Here is a 19,624-nt window from a genome sequence, read left to right as displayed (position 1 = left end):
GAAAACAAAAAACACACATGAAACATGGCAATTGCTTAGCATTCTATCTAGGAGATAGTGAATGTTCAATAAGTATAGTTATCAGTGTTATAATAAATTCAAAATCAAACTTACTAAATTACTGTGATGGTAAATATCCTATTGTTTTGTCCCTTTTAGTAAAAATTATTTTTCTTTGCATTCTTTTGATTCATCATGATGCTTTGCAAACATCAGGAAATTTACTCTTAGTTTCACTCTTTCTCCGACTTCTGTGGCATTCCTACCTGGAAAAATGTTTCGACATGTTGCCTGGGAGCATCTTCCTTGAGAACAGGATATGTGCATTTACCCATCATATCGTATATTGCTTTCATTATATCAAGCATTTCCTGAAAAGTAAAAGGCACGCACATGAGGCTGCATGCAATGTATGAAGAAACAACTCTGAGAAGCTTTGACAGATTATCCCTACTCAATTTCAAATTTTTCATCTTTCTTTGATTCATTAAATGCCTCGGGTTGTCCCAGAGGAAAAGGCAACAGCTTTATCCCTTAAAAGCAACACAATTAGAATGTAAGTATCAATTCTGATCTTGGTTTCAAAATGAAGCAATTTCCCACATACCTAATGTGATCTGCAAAGAAATATCCTGGTTTAACGTTTGGACTTCCATATACTTCACATAAATGATCTTTGTTTTATTTAGCTGTTATGTATGTTATATGTTGATTGATTATCAACTTCTATTTATTGAGACTAAAACTTCACATGGGGGCCAGCCCCATGGCTAAGTGGTTAAGTTTGCATGCTCTGCTTCAGAGGCCCAGGGTTCAGTGGTTCGGATCCTGGGCACGGACCTATGCACTGCTCATCAAGCCATGCTGTGGTGGCATCCCACATAGAAGAACTGGAATGACCTACAACCAGGATGTACAACCATGTCCTGGGGACTTTGGGGAGAAAAAAATGCAAAAGAGGAAGATTGGCAACAGATGTTAGTTCAGGGCCAAACTTCCCCACCAAAAAATAAATAAATAAATTAATTAATTAATTAACTCCACACCATTAGAATTGTACTAAAACTAACTGATAAGTCTCAAAGCTTGTTACAATTTTCAGGGACCACCCTGTGGCCAAGTGGGTAAGTTCACATGCTCCACTTCAGTGGCCCAGTGTTTCGGTGGTTCGGATCCTGGGCGCGGACATGGCACTGCTCATTAGGCCGTGTTGAGGCGGCATCCCATGTGCCACAACTAGAAGGACCCACAACTAAAATATACAACTATGTACTCAGGGGATTTGGGGAGAAAAAGCAGAAAAAAAAAAAAAAGATTGCCCACAGTTGTTAGCTCAGGTGTCAATCTTTAAAAAAAGAATAAAAAGGAATTTTCATTGTGTTTTTCCTACTGTGGCTTTAACTAAAGAAGTCACATATGTAGATTAGTCAATAAATATTAAGACCCTGGGAAATATTTTGAAATTTTATTAATTTTTTTATTAAAACAAAATCTGGTTTTTGACTTGCCATTTTTACTCTTAGTAAAAATAATATCTAATTATTTAAACATTCAGACTTATTGTTTACATTTGTTTTGTTCATATTGAAGTTTTCACATAAAAATCTGGATTAACTTGATATTATGATGTAATAGACATTTACTTTTGAGAGTATTCAATTCTGTTATAAATGATAAAGTAGTTTGTAATTTGTAAATCATAGGTGAAACCTCTTAACATGTTTTGAGTATATATAAGTAGCTAGAAGTTTGTTCGACACAGGGAGACTTCATGAGATGTGTTAGGTATAAATAGTAAGAATAGTATGTTTGTGTTAAACATAGAAAGGGACTGAAGAAATCAGAGATATCTAACATTCTGGAGGCACCTGAGTACTAAACGTTCATTGTAAACCAAATATACAAAAGGCACTAACTATCCAGGATATGCTCAATATACGTGAACACTTAACATTCATGAGCTCTTACTTCAGTCACTTATTGGTGAAAAACGTTCTGGCTCTATGTCCTCTGCTCAAGAAACACGAATGAAACCCATGGCCATTCATCAGGTTAATTGTCATGCTATAACTGTGGTCAGGTGCGCTTGTCCCTGTGTCCTCAGTAGAGCAAGTTCACGTCATTGGCCCAAGGTACCTTTTGTTTGAGGGGCCTCTTGCTCTAAACTCAACTCTGAGGAAAGCAAGTGAGGCAGAGAGAAAGACAGGACATCTAGACATTGAGGCACACCCAGGATTCAGGTAATACAGTCCTTCAACCCCACTTGCACCATATCCTAAATTGACTAACTTGCTCCATCCATTTTCCCTTGCTTCTCACTATGTTTTAAATTGATTTAATAAACCGGTTGATATGAGCATCTTAATCTGGTCTGTGAGCCTGTCTTCCTAGAAGTCTATTTGGGGGCCTCACTATTGCATCAGGTCATTTCCCACACAATACAGGTCATTGCATGATCCATATGATTTTAACATTGCATCTGTTTCCATAAAGACCACGTTACACGGTGGGGAAAAAACGTTACATGCCAAATAGTCTAACATGGTTTGGATACATTTTCTTCCTATCTAGTTCCAACCACGGTCTTTATTCCATTTACGGTATTTATTAAAATGACATTAGGAAACAAGGGTTTAATCCTTATGCATTTTATATTCACTTTGCAGATTCACCATAAAGTATTCCTATCCATTCTAAATTTTGTGTTGTATTCTCCACCACCACAAAAAATATTTTAGACATCCTGAAAAAGTGATTTTCTAATTAATAATGGCAACTGTTCAACATTTTGAAGTTAAAAAATGAAAAAGGCTCAAAGGAGAGCTGTGTTGGTGAGGCGTTTCTTACTTCTTTAGTGATGTAGCCATCTTTATTTATGTCATACAAATTAAATGCCCAGTTGAGTTTTTCTTGTACTGTCCCCCGAAGCAAAATGGAAAGACCTTTGATGAAATCCTGAAAGGAAATAAAAATACAATATGATGTGACATTTCTAAAACAATAAACTCTGACAAAATTTCTTTCTCAAAAAAAGGGAAGCAAGGGTTGCAACCCTCTGATTTTGAGGCATGTATTCATGAAGATGATCAATGTGTTCTTGGTCATCTGTTTCTCAGAGTCATGGGTGGGCATAAGCCCCGCCCCCCCCCCATAGTGTTTTACCATTCGCATCTTCTAATTGGAAACTGTGACTTATATCAACTGTGGAACTGGCAATTGTTTCAGAACAGACCCCAAACAGCAAGATGCATGCTATAAGTAGTAATTGTCTTTTCACAAGTGCACACAGTTCTTTTACTAAAAAGAATCTAATATTATCTTTTAAAATACAAGCACATAACACATTTCTCATGCAAAAGATCTGCTAACAAGAAACGTGGGCTGTCCATAAAATATGGGCCAATTTTAACCTTTATTTAGCCATCAAGTTATAATGTGCATGCGGGCAGGGGTTCGGAGCATGCAGCTGGAAGCCAGACTGCTGAATTCAAATTCTAGTTACGTCACTTGATAGCCTTGTGTCATCAGACAACATCCTTTTGCCTCAATTTTCAAATCTGTAAAATGGAGATTATAGTATCTACTTCTTAAAGTTTTTATGACAATTAAAAGAGTTAAGCTGCTTATTTTAGTGTCTGGCAAGGGCACTGGCTATGTAAGTGTTTGTCAAGTAAATGGAGCCCTCAGCCAATACCATGATTAGGCTGGTTTGATTACATTGCAGACAAACCAGATTAACTTGATCAAATTCATATATATTTGTTGTTCTGTACAGCAGAGTTAACATTACAACGTGGTGAATTTTGAGCTCACACAGAGTCGACAATTCATGGTTAGATAGGAATGAAAGAGCAGAAGGAAAATCCAGAAGTGGCCTTCTGCGTGAATTTGCATTCTCTCTCTACATTTCTACATTCCATCATTTTATAAAGCTATTTTCTTGTCTGAATTTCTAAAAACAAAACAAAACAAAAATTTAAACTTTTTTAGATAGGTGTCTTTCATGTAGTTCAAAATTTAAAAATATGTAAGATATTTGGTGAAAAACTCTTCCTCTCATTTTTGGACCTCAACCACCCTATTTCTTTCCCTGTAGACAGCTGACATTAGTAGCTTGTATTTACTTCCAAAGAATTTCTGTGCATATACATGTACAAGGCATATTTATTTCTACATATTCCTCCTCCCTTTACACAAATGATAGTCTGTACTTTTTTCTTTTTCCACTTAGCAATAAATCTTGGAAATAATTCCAATCTTTTTCACTGTTGCATAGTCTGTATGAATGTACCATAGTTTATCTAACCAATCTCCCATCGATGAATAAAGATTTCCAATCTTATTAAAAACAAAGAGTGACCTCATATATACATAATTTATGTTTGAACAAGTATATCTGTAGGATAAGTGCTTAGGAGTGGAATTGCTGGGTCAAAGGATTTGAACATTTGTAAATTTTACAAGTTATTTCCAAATTGTCCCCTCCCAAAATCTATATATGAGACTATTGTAACTTGTCAATATTATATGGTATCAAACTTTTACCTTTTCCAATTTTATAGATAACTATTTCTTTCTCAAATTACTTGCATTTGCATTTATTCTCTTATGAATAAATTTGAACAATTTTTTCAAAAGTCTTGGTTTATAGAAATTCTTCACATATTAGTAAAATTAGTCCTTGTCTGGGATATGTCTTCAAGTATTGTTTCCCAGTTTGTCATTTCTTTTGATTTTTCTATGTTGATTTTTGTAAAGTAGGCATCTTTTTGTTTTTATATTCTAGAACTTGTCCATCTTTTAATTTATGTCTTTTGGTTTATGTCATACTGAAAAGGGCTTCCCCATTCTGAAGCCATAGAAAGATACTACCAAGTTTGTTTTCTAGAACTTTTAAGGCTTATTTTTTTATATTTAAATCTTTATTCAATTTGGAATTTATCCAATGTTTTTAGATAGTTATCTGGTTTTTCACAATATTATTTATTTTCCACTGATTTGAGATGTAAGATTTATCATATCCTCAATTCCTCTATGTACTTGTTTATATTTCTGGAATTTCTATTTTATTTCATTAATATATCTGTTTATGTACTACTACATTGTTTCAATTATTAAAACATCTTAGTAATTTTAATAGATATTAGGGCTATTTCCTCCTAATCATTCTTCCTTTTCAGCTATTTTCTTTTTATTTTTCCTTGTTTTAATATTCCATATGACCTTTTGAAGAATCTTGTGTGTGTGTGTGTGTGTGTGTGTATACATATAAACGTGTGGGGTATTTTTAGGGTTTGAGGTAAATCAACAGATCATCTTTGGCAGAACTGACAACAGCACATTGATGAGTCTTCCTATTCAAGACTATAGGATACCTTTCCCTTGTCCTAGTCATTTTTGTCACTGAGTATAACAAATTACCACAAACTCAGTGGATTAAAATAATACATGTTTATTATCTTACAGTTCTGGAGTCAGAAGTCTGCAGTGGGTTTCACTGGGCTGGAATCAAGATGGAGGCAGAGCTGCATTCCCCTCAAGGGATCTAGAGGGAGAATCTGTTCCCTTGCTTTTTCCAGCTTCTAGAGGCCGCCTACATTACTTGGCTTGCAGCCCTTTCCTCAATCTTCAAAGCACATCACTCTAACCTCTGCTCCTCTTGTCATGTCTCCTCTTTCTTGCCGTGATCTTCCTGCCTCCCTCTTACAAGGTCCCGTAGGATTATATTGGGCCCATCCAGATAATCTGGGATGATCTCCTCATCTCAAGATCCTTAGTCACATCTGCAAAGCTCCTTTCAGCATATTCACAATTTCCAGGAATTAGCATGTAGACATTTTTGGCGAGACATTATTCATTATACCAAACTCTGGTATATTTTAGGCCTTTCTGTTTTTTCCAAATTGTTCTTTCACATTTCTTAGTTGTATTTATTTTCTAGGTATTTTAATCCTTTTGTTGCTTCTATAAATGAAGGTTTTTCTTCTATTACATATTCTAAATTAGTCTTGCTTATATATTTTAAAGCTATTGATTTCCATATAATAATTTCGTATGCTGCCAACAGAGTATTCCTACTGTATATGATATTTTTTCAATTGATTCTCCTGGGTTTTTCATGTATGCAATCATATTAGCTGCAAATGGAGTTAATTTTTCCTATTCTTTCTAATTTTTATATTGTTAATTACTTTATTTTTTCTAACTGTATTGAATAATATCTCCAGAACAATACTACATAATGACAATGACAATAGACATCCTCATTTTGTTACTGAATTTAATGAGACTATGTCTAGTTAAATTTCTAAAGAATTATACAATTTACATTTTATTAAAAATTTATCAAGAATGACCATTGACCTTTGGAAAAGCTGATCTTCAAATTCATATGGAATTGCAAGAGGGCCCAAATAGCCAAAACAATACTCAAAAGGAAAAACAAAGTTGAAGGACTCACACTTCACGATTTCAAAACTCACTATAAAGCTAGAGAACAGTGTGTCACTGGCATCAAGATAGACATACAGACAAAAGCAATAAAATTGAGAACCCAGAAATAAACTCAAATACCTATGGCCACTGATTTTCAACAAAGGTACCAAGACCATACAATAGGGAAAGAATAGTCTCTTCAACAAATGGTGCTGTGACAGCTGGATAACCATATCTACTTTACTTCCCATCTTTATTCAGGGTAAAATTTAGAGTGAGAGAAAAAGAGGACTCAAAAGAAGCCCACAAAGAATTCCAATGTATCGTCGGCAGAGAGAAGAAGAGAAGCTAGCAAAGGATCTTGAAAATAAGTGGCTAAAGAGCTAAAAGAAGTCAGGAGAAGAGAGCATTTCACTAGGAAGGGATTGTTCATCTTGATACAAGATGCTGCTGAGGACTGAAAACTGCTCACTGGATCAGCAACATGGAGGTCACCAGGGACTGAGGAAACTACACAGAAAATCCACCCGTCTTGGCTGTAAATGAAGACAGAGGAAGAGACCACAGCTGAAGAGGAATATGGAACTGCAGGAGAGATTTTGAAGATGAGCACTTTGAATACTGAAAGGCAGAACCTAAAAAGAGGAAAATACTAAAGATGTGCATGTGAGAAAGAGGGAGGATGAGAAATAGACTGAGAAGGTGGGAGGGATCCAAATGCAGGTAGGTGATCCGAGCTGTGAAGGGAGGAGGTACATTTCCTCAGCTGATACAGAAGAAAGAGGGAGACGTGGTGCAGACACCAATAGCTGGTAAGAGGTGGGAAGATGAGTGAGTCCCCATCTGATAGCTTTAATGGTGTCTGCTTGAGAAGTGAAGGACGTGGCAAAAGGGTAAGAATCAATGGTTTGAGGAGACTGAAGGAGGCAGCCTTACCACTGTACAATAAGTTCACTTGTGCAAATTATAGGAAGGTGGACCTCCCTCGAAATATTTTCCAGGCATCTTCTGAAAAATTGTTGTAATATATATATAAACCTGTACTATATAATCTACTACAATTAAGAGGTAAGGACACCCTTTGGAGTTGTGCAGTATGCAACTTGCAAACTATAAGCTTTGGCTTTTTAAGAAGGTATAAAATAGTCACGGCACAGCCTGGGAAGGTAAGCTCATCTGAGAAAGATTGCTGGACAATTGTGTAAGGCCAGATGAGGTTAATATAAACCTTATCTGTTGCTTCAAATCACTAGTAATAGTTATATGCCCTTAGTTGAAAAGGGAGGCTGGATACAAAGTCTTTGTAGACATGCTTGGAGCATTGGTTCTCAAAATTTAACTTGCCGCAGAATCACCTGGAGGGCTTGCTAAAACACAGATTGCTTGACCCACTCCCAGAGTTTCTGATTCATTAGGTCTGGGGTAGGGCCCAAGAACTTACATTTCTAACAAACTCCAAGGAGATGCTGATACTGCTGGTCCAAGGATGACACTTTGAGAACCATTAGCATACAAGAATCATCACTGTTACTGGCCCCAAAGCCAAATAGACAAGAGGAAGAATGAAAGATTTAAAGACAGCAGTTCAAAGTCACTTGTGGACTTTGTTTACCTCCCTTGTAGGCCCCTAATTTCAATTTGGTGCTTCATATAGTTCTGGGGAAGCACCCTCCATCTCTGGCTCTAGTGATGGTGCCATGACCGGGGAAAGTCAGGAAGCACATTTTATCCTTTTAGTCAAGACAATTGGATCTGTAGTTGACATGTGACTGAACCCCTGCCACATCTATGAGTGATTCTTAGCACTCCTGCTAGGATTGCTACAACAGAGATGCTCTCCCCTCCCTGCTTGACATGATCGGTCAAGCCTGGAGACCAGGAGCTGACGCATCTTCTTGCGAGCACAAGGGAGCCCACCCTTAAGTTGTAGCTACCCCTACATCTGGACTTGTTGCTCCTGTGAACGAATAAAGTCAGCACCGTATTTTGTTAGTGTATGATTTTTGTATTGTTTGTGAAGCAAGATATCCTGATTCACAAGCTGACACCTAATTCACATCTTCCTCCTAAATACCATCTATCCTGAAACCACTTACATTCAAAGATAGCTATGGAGCTTGAGCACCCCTCTTTCTTCTAATATACCATCTTGCAAGATGATATCAATAAACAGTTATTTCAAAACAAGAATGATTCCTTATTTTGCGCAAAAGAAAAATGAGAAACTCAATGTGGCTTATACAGTTTTTACTCCATGCTTTTCTGAATGGTAATTGAAATCTGTCAAGCAGGAAGTTGCAAGCCTTAAAAAAAAAAAATATCAGAGGTACTTTGCACAATTACTATACTTTTATCTGTCAAAGAAGGTTGCATCGGTTCCTTAATGTATAAAAATGATAAGGGGGATCGGCACTGAACTCTGGCTTCCATTCTCTTGTGATCAAGGAAAAAGGCATAAAGATTTGACTTTATAATGACCCAGTCTTGTTCAGTAGTGAGCTTTGTTTATCTATCAAACCTTTACTTACTGCCTTACTACTGGTTGCTATGCCAGGAACATTAATCTTCCTGCCTCCCCACCTGCCACTCAAAGAGCAGCATGGCGTAGAATCACGCATTTGTGAGTATTTGCAACAAACAGTCCTGTTCACAGGTTGGAAAACATTAAGTGACTCGCCAAAGGTTAAAGATGTTAACTAGCTAGGCAGTGACAGGTTTGATAAGGAAAGTCACACATATGTTTAGTATATTTCTTATTTTATACTTGCTTACAGAGTTTCATAAAATCTTTTAAGGTTGTTTATTGTTTCTGGTATGACCTCCTTGACTGGGGTTAAACTTCTACAGTGGTTGAGCTACTATTTAAATTATTTGAAAGATACAATTTCAGGTACTACCTAAAGTTTGCATTTGTTTGGAGCTTGTAAAAGGTATCAACGTGTCTAAAAAATAACAAGAAGTTTATTTCCCAAGAAAGACTTGTAGTCTAATTTTACCACTTAGAAGATGTAATATACTTACTTTGGTTGATAGACAAAACTGTCTATTTAGATAATTTAGTGTCTTAAAAGGTGATTACAACCACATTAAACTAAGTTAGAGGAACGTTCTTTGGCTTGATCTCGCTGGAGGCCATTAAAAATTAATGATTTTTTAAACATAATTCATACATAAATATATAATGTATACATAAATATAATGCTTGACTTATGTAAAAAAACTGCAATCACACATAATTCTGTTACCTATTCACATTGGACATTTCCATTCTATCTTTTTTTATGCATACTTGAGCATATATTTATAGTAAAAGTCATATGATATATATAAAAATCTGAATATTTCACTGAAAATGATAAGCTTTTTATGCATCACTGAAAATTCACATTGGTATCATTTAACTAACTACATATTAAGTTGAACCTTATGAAATTGCCAATATTTTTTATCACATTTGCCAAGAATAGTAATTTCATATGGTTAAACCTAACAATACTATCATAGTGGCTTTTGAGCATTTTGGACCCAAAACCACAATAAGAATTCCATTTTAAATGGAAACCTAGTACACACATACTCACACACAATTATACACCAGAAACCAAAGTTCTTACTCTGATATTTCCTTTCCGTTTTTCTTCCACTAATTTTTTTAATATTCCGGTCATTAATCTCTAAATTAATTTTACTACCTACTAATGTCTGCAACCTGGAATTCGAAATACTGCTTTGCATATGGATATATTATAATTTATTAACCATTATTTCCTGTTGTTGGATATGTGAATTAATTTAAATTTTTCTTTATTATAAAAGATGTTATGGTAAACATTTTTCTGTATTTCCTGTCATTTTGACTTATTTCCTTAGGAAAGAAGTGGAATTCCTGGGTTAAAGGGCGCTGGGAGCACAGAAATTTAATAGTAATAATGGCTGCAGTTTATTGATAAGTGTGTGGGGCTCTGTGTTAGGCAATTTCCATGCATTATTTCATGTCAGCCTCATGCAACCATAGGGAATAGGATTGTTGTCTTTGTACTACAGATGGCGGCTCAGAGAAAATATGTGACTGAGTTAAGGCAGACAGCCAGTGAGCAGTGGAGCTGGAAATTGAACCCAGGGCTCTGACTCGAAGCCCAGGCTCTGAGTCTGACTAAGAACTTAAGCGATGAGCTGTGGTTATACAGAACAGTATATACAGACGTATGCCACATCCCTTTTTTTGGTAGCAGATGACATAATTGTGGGATGATTTGGAACAGTGGCTCATAGTGATCGCAATTCAATTACTTACGAATAACTTTTGTAGGACATTTGAAAGTACCAGAAATTCATAATTCTTGCCATAAAATTACTGCATAAATTAATTAGAAAATGGCCTTAAGTTCTAAAAAGAGAAACTGAACGAATCTGTGAATATATGTGTGACTGAATGCTATGACAAGATAAGATCAGCTAAAGAAGAATAGCAACAGTTACACGCCCAGGAACACTGAAACGGACTGAGAGAGAGAGAAAGATCAATTTGCAGAGGCTGACCAGGAGTTAACCCAGATCATTAACGTTAACTGAGCATTTTCTATGTGCCAGGCAGTTTTCTAAACTCTTTAGATCCATCATTTAATCTTACAACAGCCTTGTGAGGTATCTACCATTATTATTTCCACTTTAAATTGAGGAAATTTGAGCACGGGAGATGGAGGACCTTGCCCCAGAATCAGAGCTAGAAGTGGTACAGTCTGGATCTGAACCCTGTGTCTGAGCCCTTTTAGATGAGAAGAGATTTCTAGAGCTTCCATGGACGTTGGAGTGACTGATTCTAGGACTGGGGCAGGAAAGATACAGGCTGAGCCAGGAGCATCTTGTAGCGTCAGGAAGTAAGAAAGTGATCAAAGAAACAAACAAAACAAAAGAAAAAAGAAAAAAACAACCACGATATTGGGGATATGCTGAAGGGACACAGGAGCCAACTGAGAGCTCCCAGTGGCCAAGCTGGAGCAACTGGAACAACAAAATAAATAAGGTCATATTGGATTATAACTCGAAGTATAAAATAAATATCCATTAGTCCATACTGACATAAAGAACTGATTGAAGAAATTCATAAATGGACAGGAGGAGACAAATCTCCCATGCAGAAGAATTCCAAATAAATTATGTAGCTACTCCACCCTCACAACAGTGGAGAATGATTCTCAATCCTTAAGTGTGGTCTGTGCATAACTTCCTTCCACAGGGTACAGTTTGGAAAGAGGGAAAGAAGAGTAACTTTACAGTGGAGAAATGGCTGACACTACTTCAACCAGGTGACTGAGGTCAATGTCAAGTCATAAATCATGTTGATGGTATGTTCCACTAATGTTATGTGATAAAAAATGGCACCTTCTGTGGTCTTCCTCCAAAACACATATCCACAGTCTAATCACAAGAAAAAACTTCAGACAAATCCCAACAGAGGGACATGCTACAAAACACCTGACCAGTACTCCTCAAAACTGTCAAGGCCATCGAAATAAGGAAAGTTTGAAAAACTGTCACAACTAAGAGGAGCCTAAAAGGACATGATGAATAAATACAACATAGTATCCTATATAGGATCTTGGAACAGAAATTATGTAAGAAAGAAAAATCCCAGACATTAGGTAAAAACTAAAGAAACCTGAAAAAAGCATGGACTTATGTTAAATAGTGTATCGATATTAGTTCATCAATTATAACAAGTTTATCATATTAATACACAATGATAATAATAGAGAAAACTGGGTGTGAATTGTGTGGGGACTCTTGTACTACCTTTGCAATTTTTCTGAAAATATAAAACTCGTCTAAAATAAAAAGTTTATGTAAAAAACGAATTAAAGGGCTAACGCCAGTGGCCTGTTGGTTCAGTTCGGTGCACTCCACTTTGGTAGCCCAGGTTCAGATCCTGGGCATACACCTACACCATTCATCTGTTAGTGGCCATGCTGTGGTGGTGGCTCACATGAAAAGGAAAAAGAGAGGAAGATTGGCAGTGGATGTTAGCTCAGGGTGAATCTCCCTCAGCAAAAAGAAAAAGAAAAAAGAAAGAATTTAACAAAAGAAGGACATGACCTTCAGACTGTAGGAGTAGATAGAGATCTTTATTGTGTGCTTTTCTCTTGTCTATCTTGTAATAATCTTCTTCTACTTCAAGTTTCATTAAACATTGCAGCACACACTATGGGGTATTCAAAGGACATGCCCTGGTGACCACAGGAAGTGGCAGAAGGAGCTGGATACTCCATGGCAAGATTACAGAGAAGGAGCAGGCCAGAATGACAGGGTGACAAGCAAAATCTTGGACACATGCAGCATGGCCACATTCCTTGGGAATCAATAGAAATGTATGGATGGGGCTCAGATTAAAGAACCCTCTTGGTGAGAACAGCTGGATTCTGCAGAAATTAGTCATGAAAATGAGAGAACATAAGCTCCATGAGGATAAAAACGTATCTTTTGTTCACTGTTGTATCCCTAGTACCTTGAAGAATGTGTGGCATGTAGTAGTCTTCAATAAATACTTGTTAAATAAATGAATGAAATGAAAAGATATCTAAGCTACCTTTTACTTTACTTCAATAGAGCGAAGCTCTCTAGAATGATCACTAGACAGGAAGAACAGAATTATGTGTACAGGATGTATAGGGGTGTGTGTGTGTGTGCGCTGAGGGATATAAGAAGGATAAAACTTAATGATTAATAACCCTGATAAAATGGAATTTTATACCTATTGGTAACATTGCCTAAATAATTCCCCCTGATGGCTGACATCTTAAAAGAAAAGAGCTATTTAATTTGACAAAATGACTCATCCTAGAAAGGAGTTTTTCCCATAATCATAACTCATATTTGGGGAGAAAAACATTTTATGTCATCAGTGAGAATGACAAAGAGATTACTTTATAGGTTTGTCATGTCTCCAGGGGATGCCGCTCACATTTATTCTGTATGAATTGGATTGTCAGTGAATGGAGTTTTCTTGAAGCCCTGAATTGTGCTAGCCCTGATGTCGTCATCCATTACCTGAGGTAAGCAAGTATAGCTATTCCAGACTAAAAACACATTGCAAGTCAGCCTCAATAATTCAAGTAAACTGACCATTCGGGGCATGCTCAGAGGCGTGCATCGCCTGATGGTGGTAATGTCGGAGAGAAGATAACTTGAAATGGTGGCAAAGGTTCAGGGTTGATAGTACAGCCAAGAATTGTGTCAATAATCAGTGATTGTTGTGAATGGGATGGATTCCTGAGTGGCAGTTGTAAAAGTTGATGTTGATTCTTGGTAATCAAATCATAGAATGTCATCTGAGACATCATCTAGCGAATATCGTGGCTCAGCCTCCCCCTCCATGGGGCGGGGGGACAATTATGGCTCAGAGGTCTAACATGAGCCACTATCTATTTTTCTAAATGAAGTTTTATTGGAACACAGCTATATTCATTTATTTAGAATTTGCTTACAGTCGCTTTTGTGCTAAAACAGCAGAACTGAGTAAGTACAACAGAGACTGTATGGCCTGCAAAATAGAAAATATTTATAATTGGGCCCTTTACAGAAAAGTTTGCTGAGCACTGGTTAAAACCATAGGTTTAAGAGACTTGAGTAGAGCTAGAGTTCAATCCTGGTCCTGCCATTTATTGAATGACTCTGGACAAGTCACTTAATCTCTAAGTTTTGGTTTCCTCATCTCTAACAAGTGAATAGTAATACAAGTCCCTTATTTTCATTTATTTATTTTTTGTGGGGGACGATTAGCCATGAGTTAACATCTGTGCCAATCCTCCTCTTTTCGCTGAGGAAGACTGGCCCCGAGCTAACATTTGTAACCATCTTCCTCTGCTTGCATCATGCTGGGGATGCCTGCCCCAGCATGGCTTGATAAGTGGTGCATACGTTTGCACCCGGGATCTGAACCGGCAAACTCTGGGCCACCAAAGTGGAAGGAGTGAACTTAACAGCTGTGCCACCAGCAGGGTCCCCAAGTCCTTTACTTTTTATCTGCAGTTCATCACCTCCTTCCAAAATATTTCTGGTAAACTAAAAAGCAAAAAAAATCTTTATTGTGAAGACAGAGAGAAGAGGTAAATTTTGGTGCCAAAACTCATTTGTGCCAAAACCTGAAGTGAACTGACATGAAACTATTTCTAATATCTATCAATCTATCATCCATCTCTATATCTATCTGATCTACCATCTATGTATTATCTATCATTTATCTTATCTATCACATTAATAAGAGGACATTATAACAGCTATATCACTACTTCCAAGTCTTAGTGGCTTAGCACAATTTAAGCCTATTTGTCACTCAAATACAATGAAACACATTGGGAGGGGGCTCTGCTCCATGCAGTCATTCAGAGATCCAGGCTCCTTCCACTTCGTTGCAAGGCCAACCGAAGTATGTGAGCTCACAGTCTCCGCAGATGGGAAGAGAGAGGCGGGAGCCATGGTCACCTCATCCCACACCCCATTGGTAAAACCTCAGCCTTGTCTCCACTTAACTGCGGGAGAGGCTGGGAATATGCCTAGTCACGTGCTCACAAGGTGGAGCACAGGGACACTGGTGATCAGTAGCAGCTCTGCCACCGTTGTCATTTATCGTATTTTTGCTGCACAAATATTACACATTTAATTTTAGCATGCTGCAGACCCCGCCGGAGACATTAAATATAGAGCATGTGCACAGCATTACTTTTCTGAAATCTGCAAGACTCTCAACGACAAAACTCAACTGGCTCAGAGGATTTCAGATGAGGGACTGGGGATCTATGTACGCTCACAGGCAGGATAGCACAGTTGCTGAGAGAGGCATTCTAGGGCCAGATTGCCTGAGTTTGAATCCTGGCTCTCCTGCTTTCTAGCTGTGTGAACTTGGGCAGTTGCTTAACTTCTCAGGGATGCCCTTTTCTCATTTACTAAAAAGGAGATAATAGCAGTACCCCTGAAGATGAAATAAATTAGTATACGTAATCCACTCAGCACAGTGTCTGACTCATAATGAGTGCTAAACAAGGGTCAGTTAGCATTATTTTGTGTAGCTATTACCAATTGATAATATTATTTTTAAACAGTATAGTGACTGACATGTAATAAGCGCTTATTATATAATTAGACACAGAACTATCTTTCATAGCATCATGGACAGAGCAGTCATTCAGCCTTTGCTTGAATATGTTCAATGGCATGAGATCACTGCTTAATAATATGACCAAGATCATGATTAATTGCCTTTGTTAGAAACATCTCCCACATAGTAACTGCTGTGGCTGACATCTCGTAAATATCGAATATGTTGGCACCAGGCACTGAGCCAAGCCCTTTACCGCCATTATTACTTTTTCACTCTTTCATCACCCTGTGAAGTAGCTTTGCTTGCTGATGTTTTACAGACATGAACACTAAGGCCCAGAGGATTTAACTACCCAGCCCAGGGTCCCACAGACACTGGATGACAAAGTGGAAATGGGATCCAGTCATATCTCGATCCAGGGCCCCTCCTGTTTTATTCACTCTGCCCTTCCAGTTTAAGCAAATTTAGCGGAAAACTTCCATTTCCCTTTATCGTAAAATCAGAATAGTCTCCGCTGTGCCTCCCAGGATGCTACTGCTACACAAAATATGCTCACTGCCTAATCGCTTCTGTTTTCTAGAGATTTTCGAAGTAGCTAATCAATTTAGAAAATAACCTCAATAGCTTAGGTTTCAATTTTATTTTGATTTAACATTTATTAATTTAGCCATTAGTTTGCCTTTATTTTTATTTTTTTTTTTAAAGATTTTTATTTTTTCCTTTTTCTCCCCAAAGCCCCCCAGTACATAGTTGTGTATTCTTCGTGTGGGTTCTTCTAGTTGTGGCATGTGGGACGCTGCCTCAGCGTGGTCTGATGAGCAGTGCCATGTCCGCGCCCAGGATTCGAACTAACGAAACACTGGGCCGCCTGCAGCGGAGCGCGCGAACTTCACCACTCGGCCACGGGGCCAGCCCCCGCCATTAGTTTGCCTTTAAAGGAAACCCATTTTACCAAAATGCTTATAATATATAGCCATTACAACTAATTTCCAAAATTATAATCACCATTCATCACAATGACCAGAATTTTACATAAATATTATAATAACGTTATGCATGACCCCTGTCATTAACACTGGACTAAATTTACATGTGAAATTAGATACCATGTGTTATAGGTAACTGATGGTACATTTCTGCTACATAAGTAATTTCATGTAATGAAATCACTAGCAGTTTTTGCATTACTCATCGTCTGCAAAGCAGTTGTGAAAATTTTTACTAGGTGAACTGGAACCTTTACTCCCATATTATAGCTAAACGAGGGCTGTGCTGGAATTCCTCTTGTTGGTAAAGCGCAGCAAACACTAGCATGATATTATCAGGGGGCGATCATAAGCTGCTATCAGCAGAAGAAACCTTATGGGGGTCTGGTACTTTGACCCTGTCACACGTGCCCCGTTCCCTCACTAACTGCTGTGGCCACATCGGGATTCCGGGATACACTCTACTGCCCTGGCCTTGACCCCTGCAGGCTTCTCAGTCCACACCTTCTACTCAGCCACCGCAGGCTTCTACTCTTGTCTGCTCAGTGATAGCTCTTGGCTAAATTCTGTGAGACGAGCTGCTAAGGTTCCTGGCCCAGATCTTCATTTCAACAGCACTCCGTCTGCATGGGGACCTCGTGTGTGAGGGAGGGGGTCACTGGGTCTGTGACTGAATGACAGCTTAGAAGGCTACACCTTTATTTTTTCATCCTGACTCCACGAAAACCTTGCTTCCAGGTAGCTGGTCATGCATAAATGAACTTTCCCCCTCCTAAACATGACAAGGTTTGTTGAAATATAATTCTGCCAATTTAGTTTTAATATCTCTTGAACTCCTCTCTTCCTTCTAACGTTCAATGCCTCAGCTGCAGCGCAGGCTTTCATCAGCTCCTGTCTGGACTCCTGGAATGAGGAGGGGCTACTTGCACTTCTCGTTTCTAGGAACATCGCCCTGGTACCTTAACTTCCCTGCTGAAAATCCCCCAAGGACTCCTCACCGCACCGCCTGCAAGGCACTCCAGCCTCCTCAGCATAGGGCCTCACACTTGTCACACTGGCCTCTGCCTCCTTCCCCAGCCTTCTCTGAAGGCTCTCCCTTTTTGTATAGGAACTTCTGGGTGATTTCCAGATGCATGCTCTTCATTCCCATGCCCAAGTTACTCTGCTCTGCCTCACTCCCCACTGCTTCCCATCCTGAGCCCTTATTCCCTTGACCAGTTCCTGCTTGTCCTTCAGACCTAGTTTATAGAGTCCACAGGCAGGCTTCCCTGATATAGCCCTACCGGAATCTTTCCTTGTTGGTCCTATTCCATCTTCTGTTTTCCTTTGTCATGGCACTCATTGAAATTTCTCCTCATGTGTAAGATGCACCCTCCCCTACTTCCAAAAAGCATACACCTCAAATAAACTTGTTTCCATTACACATATTAACGATTCTGCACCCAATTCCCATGTGTGGGAGGGATTTCCCCACAGCACCAAGCAATCTCTGACACTAGCTGGGTGTCCTACAATTTAATTCAATTCTGACACTATCCACCAGGAGATGGAGTCAGGTCCCAGGGGTTAAGGGCTCAGTCCTACAACATAGCGCTTGCCCTACTTCAGACACCAAAGGCAAGTCCAGGTTGTCACCTGTGCTTCTGACCGAAGGGCTACAGATTGGAGGTTTCAACAAACCCCTCTTGGGTTCGATTACTTTGCTAGAGCAGCTCACAGAACTCAGAGAAACACTTTACTTACTAGATTACTTGTTTATTATAAAAAAATATAACCCAGGAACAGCCAAATGGAAGGGATGCATAGGGCAAGGTATGGGGAAAGGGTATAGAACTTCCATGCCCTCTCCCAGCACCCCACTCTCCCCAAATCTCCATGTGTTCACCAACCCAGAAGCTCTCCGAACTCTGTCCTTTTGGGTTTTTATGGAGGCTTCATTACCGAGGCATGATCAACTAAATCATTGGTCACTGGCGACTGATTCGACCTCCAGCCCCTCTCCCTTTCCCAGAGGTCAGGGGTAGGACTGAACGTTCCAATCCTCTAAAATTCTCCTGGCAACCAGTCCCCATCCTTAGGGGGAGTCCAAAAGTCACCTCCTTAACACAACAAATGATGCCTTTATCCCTCTCATCGCTTACAACCAAGTGTTTTAGGAACTCTCCCTGAAACTGGAGACCAAGACCAAATATATATTTCTTATTAAAAATCACAATATTGCACATATATTGAACAGAGAAACCAGAATTAATTACAAAGTAAAATAAGGAATAATTCTATTCCCTAGAGACCAAGGAAAACCATTTAGAATGTAGTTTGCTTAACAAAAATAGACATTATGCATTTTACCCATAGTTTTCCTAACAAAAATAAAAGGCAACAGTCTTCATAGCTGATCAGAGTTAATGTTTGTTTTATTTTCCCAACATTTAGATTTAAATATATTACTATCTATGTCATGCTCTGCACCATATAAATGACATTACTATATATATAATATATATATCATGGAATTTTGTTCCTGAAATGCTATATATAAGAATCAGTAGGATGAAATATGTCCTGGATAGTCACATAGCTAAATATATATATATAAAATTAATAAAACATATATAATAAATATAAAATAATACTTTTTAATATATAATAATATACAGTATACATACAAATATATAAAATAAATATATAAATATATATAATAAGACATTATATATATTTAGCTATGTGAACATCCAGGACATATTTAATTTAAAGATGCTTATATTTAGTATTTCATGAACAAAATTGCATGTTTTCTGTACAAATCACTCAAAGTACATAATTTGAAGAGAGATTTCCTTGTAAAACTGTCAGGCTTGTGAATACAGCATTTTGTTGTAATTAATTTCTTTCTTTTTCCTCCACTTACTGACTCTTTGAGAGCAGGGCTCTGACTGTAACAGCTTTGTATTTCCAAGGCCAACCACAGCGTGGCCCACAGCAGATGTCAGTAAATGTTGGCTGAATTATTTCCTTTCTGGGATTGTGGTGCTGCAGTTAGAGAAATGTGCTTTTCCTGTGCGAACAGATATAAAGTACTAGAAAGAAAACTAAATGTGTGTTGCAATTG

The 19,624-nt window shown here is 38.1% G+C and overlaps 1 protein-coding gene across 8 annotated transcripts in view; it reads right to left on the bottom strand.

Moving 5' to 3' along the window:
* KCNIP4 (potassium voltage-gated channel interacting protein 4) overlaps positions 1–19,624 on the bottom strand; it is a 1,061,619-nt gene that overhangs the window by 3,621 nt on the left and 1,038,374 nt on the right. For all 8 annotated transcript variants that reach the window (XM_070506139.1, XM_044767769.2, XM_070506137.1 and 5 more), the window contains 2 exons: positions 2,848–2,955; positions 267–371 (listed from right to left, as the gene is read on the bottom strand). In XM_070506139.1, the coding sequence (XP_070362240.1) occupies positions 267–371; positions 2,848–2,955 (213 nt within the window). The remainder of the gene's footprint in view (positions 1–266; positions 372–2,847; positions 2,956–19,624) is intronic.

This window comes from Equus asinus, chromosome 3 (genome assembly GCF_041296235.1).
Source record: "Equus asinus isolate D_3611 breed Donkey chromosome 3, EquAss-T2T_v2, whole genome shotgun sequence".
NCBI classification, from domain to species: domain Eukaryota; kingdom Metazoa; phylum Chordata; class Mammalia; order Perissodactyla; family Equidae; genus Equus; species Equus asinus.
Note: the sequence above shows the minus strand (reverse complement) of the source record. Positions and strands in the feature narration are given on the sequence as shown.